The following is an 8,059-nucleotide window of genomic DNA, read 5'->3' as shown; positions in this document are numbered from 1 at the left end:
AATATTAATAATATATTTAAAATTTTATATTTTTAATTATACAATTATTATATATAAAATATATATAATTTTTTTTTTCATTCGGTTTGGTCCGGTCCAGAAAAATCCTGGACTGTGGACCGGACCGAAACTTTTCGGTCCACTAGAATGTGGACCGGACCGGACGAGTCTAAGTCTCTGTCCGACCGGACCGTTTATTACCCCTAACCAAGACAATCCATTAATTTAAATTAAAGTTTTTAACAAATTATATCTATCTATACAATATATTTATATAAATATAAAAAATAATATTTTTTATTAAAAACATGAGAGAATGCGGGCAGGGCCCGTCGGGGTCAGCCTGCCCCCACTAGAGTCCTTCATGTGGTGCGGACGGGGGCGGAGTGGGGGGAGGGGACCCCGCTGCCCACCCATTTGACCTACAGAGTTTGTAAAGGATGGCCGGTCCCAATCCCACTGTCCGAACATGACTGACTGTATTTAATGCGTATCTTTTCCTTTGTAGCATTGTCTTTGACGCGTTTGGAAAATCCAGGAAGGACGTTTGAGTTCGTATACGGGAGATAAATGAACTTTACTTTTGTTTCTGGGTAGGTTCTCTGTTTTATGGGGGGGGGGGCCTTGCTTTTGATCTTTCTGTGGAGTCTTGAAAAGACTTATCTCCCGCGAGAATTACTTGTGGTTCTGATCAATTGCTACTCCATGTCCTGTAATTTTGTGGTTCCAAAGCCATTGTTGACCCTCTCTTATAACTGGAGATTTTACACTTTTATAGGGCTACATGTCACCTCACCATGTTTACCAATGCTTGTTGGCCTTAAATGCTACATTTGAGAAATATTATGTTTTGTCTTAAATTTGTTATTTTCAATTACAGCTAAATATTTTAAGTGATTTTTTTTATTTAAGTAAACAGACATATAAAATCAATTAATACATACAATATTAACGAATATTACTAAAAACAAAAAAAATAATATCCCTCTTTGTTAGCCTAATATATAGAGGACACGTTCTCAAAGGATAAAAATAAATAAATAAATCTTATCGGCCAACTATTAATATAGAAAGCTTTATTAATGGGTCCACTGTCCATTGCAACCTTCGTAGCAGAGAACGTGTACGCCATACATCATAGTCCGGAAAGTGAGAGTTGTGGTGCGGCACTAGGGCACTAGGATTTTGAGAGAATATCCAAGCAATCTTCATAATATATTCAGAGTATTTCTCACAATTTATTTCATTTTATTGTTATAATTTTTTAAAATTTTTATATAAAATATAATAAATAATTTAATTTTTTTAAATTCTAAAATAATAAGATATTAAAAAATAATATTTTATCCATCTCATATAATCTCATCTCATCTCACTATCCAAACAAGTTTTAAATCTTTATTTATTTATTTATTTAAATTTTTTTAGATATGCATTCCAAAAAATATAAATAAATAAAATTAAATGGTTACCCAAAAATGTGGAGAACCATAAAATCAAAGACCGTGAGGAAAATCCCTCACGTGTATTTTTATATTTTTATTAAGGTGCTATCATATGATGCAATATAATTGATATAATGTCTTTCACTCCAATCCATATAATTATTTTTCGACGGTCAGTGTGACGCTATTGGTCCACATTAACACATGTCAATTATAAGCTAAGTATTGTAGGTTTTTTTTTTTTTTTTTTTAACAACTAAGTATTGTAGTTAGGAAGGATGTTGTTGGGTTTTTATTTTTAATAGCTAAGTGTTATAGTTAACACATGTCAATTATAAGCTAAGTATTGCATCTGAGCCTCAAATATTGTTGGGTTTGAGGAGTTTCTCAGCTTTTGCCTTTGGTGAAGAGTGATACATATTAACGGGTTTGAATCGAGAGATAATTTCCTCACTACTATTCATTATTATTTATAAATTTTAATTCATAAATTTTATAACTATTCACAAATTATTTTATCTCATTTCTTAATTTAAACGGGATTAATCTAAACGGGATTAATTGGGAAAGACAAACAAACTTCTAACGCCAACAATCCAACAAGGATATATAAAAATTGGTTTATTTAATTTGATTTACTCAATGCAACTCTTCATTCCCGTTAGTTCTCGATTTGTTTCGAATTTCTTCGTCCTTCACAATAAGGAAGTGCTAGGTGATGGGGTTGGGCACCTGGCAGGCATGTTGGACCTTTTTTTACCCTTTAAATAAGCATATTATATATATATATATATATATATATATCCAGTCAATGAGTTAACCTCCATCCATTATCCACAAGAGAGAGCCGTTGAAGTGATTTTGATAGAGTCTGAAATCTTGATCGTGATACTGCGGCCAAAAGCCACAATGAATTGGTCTGTGCTACACGTAGTTGTGTATGTCCATGGGGGATACGTCGTACTGTTGGAGAGAGGGGACTAGTCACATCTAAAAAATTCAAAAGCCGTTTATTCCATTAGTATTGTGCGAGGTGGCAGAATATTCACCTTGTGCAGCGGCACGTGTATCTCACGTGACACTATGTCATAATTCCACTACAAAACCACTATCTCAAAAAATTAAAAAAGAATGCCACTCAAAAAACATAACCTAAAATAATTAAAAATATATATATTTATAATTGTAAATTGTATAACTATTGCGTAACATTTTGAAAAAATTAAATAAAATATAGAGACTCACTTAAAAAAATTAATTTTTTAATAATAAATTCTATTATTTTTCAAAATAATTACGTATCATTTATGCACTTCATAATTATATATAAAATTACTCTGAGTTAGTAGGCAGCTTTAACAGCACTAAATGAACAGATCATGTGCCTTGTGGTATTGTATCTACAATTTTGCTTGACCCTATTATAAGATATGGTCCAGAGTCTCTCCCTAGACACTTGAGAAGAGAAGTAACAAAGTTATCAAATCAATGAACAGTGTAACATATGTTTACAACTCATATCTGATATCCACAAAAAAAATAAAAAATAAAAAATAAATCATGGGGCCCGAACAATAAATTTGGGCATGTGGACACTACTTCACGGTCCCTACGCAACGTAGATTTATTTATAAGTTGATCGATAAAGTCAATAGTTTTGAGGTTCATTTTTCCTGCAAAACAAAAATTATTTATTTTTTGAAATTTTGGAGATTAATCATTAACCTAAGAAATATTCAGTACATATTCGAAAACACGTTTGGAGGGAGTGAACAGACATTTCATGTCCATATAGTTAGGAATTCGTAAAGATTGATTTTACGTCTATAGTGGTCCTAGTGGATATAGACGGCTCCGAACCCTTGCTGTTTTCCATCGAGTCCTTCTCCTTACCCTTCTTCAACAACTTGGGCCTGGGCTTCATGGGCTTCAAGTAACGAGCCTGCAATCTCACCATCTCTCTCAGAACCTCTATCAATGTCCGCTCTATCTCTGTCCCATTGGGCTCAAGAACCCTCAGGGCCCTCGCCACCGCCTCCATGGTGCTCACGCACCCGCCGTACGGCTCCTTCCTCAGAATCAACTCCGAGTCGTATATACTCCCGCCGCTCACACTCTCATCGTAGTCCAAACAAACCCTAGTTGCAAACTTCGACAGGAAACCCTCGCTCGCGCTCACCATCTCCTTGGCGTGCTTCCAGGTCGCATCGAAGACGATCAAGACCGGAGGGGTATTATCTCGTATGAGGGAGGATAGGGTGACGGCGGGCGAGGAAGGGTTGGTGGGGGGGAAGAGGTAGATGGCGGGAGGGAATTGGTCGAGGAGAGGGGAGAGGCCTTGGCGGAGGCGGCGGGTGATGATTGTGGTGGAGTTGAGGAGGCATTTGGTCAGAACCGGCACAGTGGACAGCTTGTGGTCGGCCTCGTGGGGGTGGTGGACGATGACGATTTGGGTCCTGGTTGTGATTGGCTGGGCCGGTAGCCTCTCGCAGAGGCAGACTGGGGTGGGTCGAGCGCACCTCACGCAGACGCTCCGCCGCGCCGGCGGTGGCTCGGCGGTCATGTGGAAGTGGTTCGTGGGGTTTCCAGGGTCCATATTCATTGTTTTGGAGTATGGGCGTTTCGTTTTAGGATGAGTCCGAACGATGCGCGTGTAAAAAAAAAAGTAAAAAACTTTAGGCCTACGAATTTAAAAACTTTAGGCCTACGAATTTGTGATGTGCAATGCATTTCGAGAAGACAAAACGGCGTCGTTTCCTCTTCGGGCTTACTTCGAGGAAAAAAATAACCAAAAACGGAAAAAAAAAAAAAAAAAAAGTCCGGAAAGGAAATCATGGCGAGCATTGCTGTATGAATATGGTGTGGGGTGTTTGTTTAGGGACAGAGAGCGAGAGCTGAAGAGCGAGCAATGAGTACCGCAGAGTCCATACGAAGCAGTTTGGACATTTCTGATTTTGATCACACTCCTTATTACTGGTAAATACACACACTTCATCTCTCTTACCGAATCAATGTTTTGAGTTATATTCATCATTTTCGAAATCATGGACAAAAATCCATGTTTAGGGTTTTTTAGGTTCCGAATACGGTAGGTGCCGTTGGTGAAAAAGGTACTCAATAATTGCTAGGCTCCGAAATGTGTGTGGAATTTCCTTGAAGTCTTTCTGCTTTCGTAGGTATTAATCAGCATCCTCTTGTGTCTTTTGGTTGGGATACTTTGAGAAACAGGAGAGGGGAGGATTAGTCCCGCAAGCATATTAGCCCACCTGGGAGATTGATCAATATTCGAAACCACCTATATAGCCAAGATCATAATTTACATTTATATGTAAATGTAGAAGTCTTACAAGCTTACTGAATCCACCAATATTTGCAAATTTTGGCCCAACTTTCTCTGCATGAAGAAAATACTCGGCATTAATCAAAAGCCTGAAGCTGTTCTCTCATTTCTCAAACTATAAGCATACGGAATTTATTGTTATTATATTTTTTTTTTGTAGTGAGGAGAACGTATACTTCCTTTGCAAGAAATTATGCACCAGTGGAGTGGCAGACGCTGGGGATCTGATCTTTTTGTCGTTTTCATTTCCAATGAGAATAAACAGGCATGTATCTTATCCTGAATTTTCCCTTTCCTATTCCTCTGGATATGGTGGAATTGTACACTTAAGAACTATTTAAGGTGAGTTGAGACAAGACCTTAATCGTGGGTACCTGGTATTAGTGTTTTAATGAGCTCAGCTCAAAGCTATGGTTTTTATGGGATTCTTGATGTTAAAGTTAATGCTTACTATTTTCTTATTAGTTGGTTTCTTTACTGTAACTCTAAGTCTTTAATGCTAGTGCATCAAAATCCAGACTATCCTGAAGTAGTCATTTTTTAAATCATTGAAAGTGTTTTGTTGTTGTTGTCAATGTGGATTTCACATGTGTAAAGAATCATGTTGTGGGTAAGTTTGACTGAAAATGGAACATTTGTTTGATTCTAATTATTTATGGAAAATCTTGTAGATTCCATTGTGGCATCAGAAGGCCAGCAAAAGAGCAGACGGGATAGTTCTCTGGGATTATCATGTTGTTTGCATTCAGGTGAGACCAAATGCTTTTTCTGTAATAGCTGTTGTTTTCATTGTTAGGAGCAACTTGAGAGTAAACTGGAGTTAGTTTTGCTCATTCATGTTCATTTTTTTTAACATTTTGTCTCCTTATGACTTTTAAAATCACGTTGGGACTTCTGTTAAAAGTACTACCAATTGATTTGTTTCCAAAAAATTTACAGAAAAGAAGAGAAGGTGACACTCCTCACTTAGTGTGGGATTTAGATTCAAGCCTTCCATTTCCTTCTCCTTTAACCTCCTATGTGTCAGAAACTATCCGGCCATCATTTCAGCTCTTCTCTGAGTACCAGAGGTGATGTGTAATTAACTGGATATTTTTTTACTTCACTATTTCTCACTTTATAGGTGAGTATGTGAATGCATCATTGTTGAGTATTGGCCCCCTTATGTCTTGTTGTATTCCGTCTCCCTAATTTGGGTGCCTTCTTTTGTATACATCTTGTGTACTTGAGTTGCGCACCTCTAATAAAATTGAAATAAAAAATTACATACATATGACTGCTGGAAGAAATATTAAAACCCAGGACAAAATTATATTTTCTCATTGGAAGAAACTGCTGCTTTTGCTATCAGGTTTTTCCGGATTGTGCATGCTCCAATATTTCTTCGTTGCTTTGCATCTGATAGAAGACACATGAAAGATTCTGTTGGGAACTGGACTGCTGAACCCCCTGTATATGAACCCATAGTCGCTGAAGGTAAATGCTAGGAGCTATTTGTTTTTTTATTTGTACACAATTTCTGTTCTCAGTTAGATCTAATACTAACTTAGGTAAAGTTTGGTGTTCTTTCACATCTTTTCTTTTTTGATTCAGTTCCTTAGATTGCTGGAATTTTTCGTGCTAACAAATTTCTCTGATTACATGCCTTAAAAGATTAGAGAGATAGCAACTTTTCTACACAGCTAAATAATTTTGAAGTAAGCTAAAAATAACTGATTATATTTGTATGAAAATGTCTCGTTCCAAAAACATAAAGGGACTAGGATTGTGGTTGTTGAGACGTGTTTCGTATCTTTGCCTAGGATTTCCAGTAACTTGTAATCAGAAAGTAGGAGGGGCTCAGTGTGTCGAGGGACACCTCTGATGCCTAAGTCAGTATATAACTCGGAGAGTATTTTGAGTTTCAGGGTGATCAAAAGTTACCTCTTGCGTGTTCTTTGACTTTTATTTATAGGGGTTGGTCAAGTGACGAGAAGGCTCGTCTCACGACGTGATTTTCTCTGATCCTTGCTTGATTGCGGATTGTTAGGGCTCCAGGTCAGCCATTATGTTGGAGGACATTAATTCTTTGGGCGAGTATCACGGGCGGATATCACGTTGGATATTCTTTGTCCGTTATGTCATTGATCCGTGGTTAATGACAGCTGGGTTTGAATTACATATTGGCGCATAGTGGTTGTTGGCTCTTCAGTCAAGGGTCATGGGCCTCGGACCTTTGATCCACGGGCTCTCTCGGTCGTGGGCTCGGCCCACTCTTTAAGGGGGATTAGTCGGCCCTCCAATTGTCATAGAAATGGACATGATGTGGTGTTCTCTCCTGTAATCTATTAGAGGAATTTGGAGAACATTGTGTTGTGTAAATGGTCATTTCTTGACAAGCAACCACGTCAATGAATATCGTTTCCTTTCTTTCTGTTTCTCAGTTAGTACTTCTGAATATTAGCTATTTAAGTAGCTTTCGGGGTAAAATTGGATTCCCAAAAGTATCGTATTTTGATGTGATAACATCGCTCTAAGGCTTTATGACAAGGCTTTACTTTTCTGTCTCCTGTATCTGCTTGTGCAGATGGTGCCGTGCACAACTTGAATGAGTACAATGAGATTCGTGCTCCAGATAACACCATAAATGCTATAGGTGACTTGAGCAATGAGGTTTTTACACACAGACTCGGTGTGGTGATAGATGTCGGTCAGCTGGAGGAATTCTTTTCTCAAATTCCTTGACATATTGTGAATTTCTTGTCTGCTAGAATTCACATGCCATGAACTTTTTATTTTTATTTTTGGAGTATATACGAGTCATATACTTGCTGCTGTTTCTGGATTAGTTCATTTAACAGCACCCGTTGTTTGAGTTCTTGTTGAATGGCTGCATATAGAGCTTGCATTATCTTCTGTTTAGATGTTTGGTATAAGTCAAGTCTCTCATTCAATCTCGATGGCCTTTAGCTATAAAAGCAGGAAGGATTCATTTAGTATGAGTGAAATAATTATGTTAATATTCATGAAGAATTTTGTTTTTCACACTTTACCGACTTAAAGACAACAAAAGTATGCTACATAATGCATTGATGTGGCATTGCTAATCAACTATTTGATCAACTTTTTTTAAAATAATAAATTTAGAGAGTTGATAGATAATATCATATAAGAGTAAGATGGAGGTGTAGTAGAGTAATGCTACGCTTCATCAGGATTTTGTCACCCATCATACTTGTTGCTATGACACATTTTAAATATAAGATGAAAAATAGCAGTTCTCAGTTATATATAT

At 37.2% G+C, this 8,059-nt stretch overlaps 2 protein-coding genes across 2 annotated transcripts; one reads left to right on the top strand and one right to left on the bottom strand.

The window, feature by feature from the left end:
• Positions 1-3,155: 3,155 nt before the first annotated feature.
• Positions 3,156-4,087, bottom strand: LOC121265122 (tRNA-uridine aminocarboxypropyltransferase 2). The gene has a single exon (XM_041168617.1). It carries the CDS (start codon positions 4,045-4,047, stop codon positions 3,241-3,243), a length of 807 nt encoding a protein of 268 aa, XP_041024551.1. The 5' UTR covers positions 4,048-4,087; the 3' UTR covers positions 3,156-3,240.
• Positions 4,084-7,644, top strand: LOC121265130 (protein N-terminal glutamine amidohydrolase). The gene is given in 7 exon segments (XM_041168625.1): positions 4,084-4,421; positions 4,946-5,001; positions 5,004-5,050; positions 5,457-5,534; positions 5,725-5,855; positions 6,137-6,261; positions 7,352-7,644. Coding segments are annotated over 7 exon segments (663 nt in total). The 5' UTR covers positions 4,084-4,353; the 3' UTR covers positions 7,510-7,644.
• The last annotated feature ends 415 nt before the right edge of the window (positions 7,645-8,059 follow it).

This window comes from Juglans microcarpa x Juglans regia, chromosome 5D, assembly GCF_004785595.1.
Source record: "Juglans microcarpa x Juglans regia isolate MS1-56 chromosome 5D, Jm3101_v1.0, whole genome shotgun sequence".
Lineage (NCBI taxonomy): Eukaryota > Viridiplantae > Streptophyta > Magnoliopsida > Fagales > Juglandaceae > Juglans > Juglans microcarpa x Juglans regia.
The sequence above is the reverse complement of the archived record's forward strand: the minus strand, read 5'-3'. Positions and strand labels throughout refer to the sequence as shown.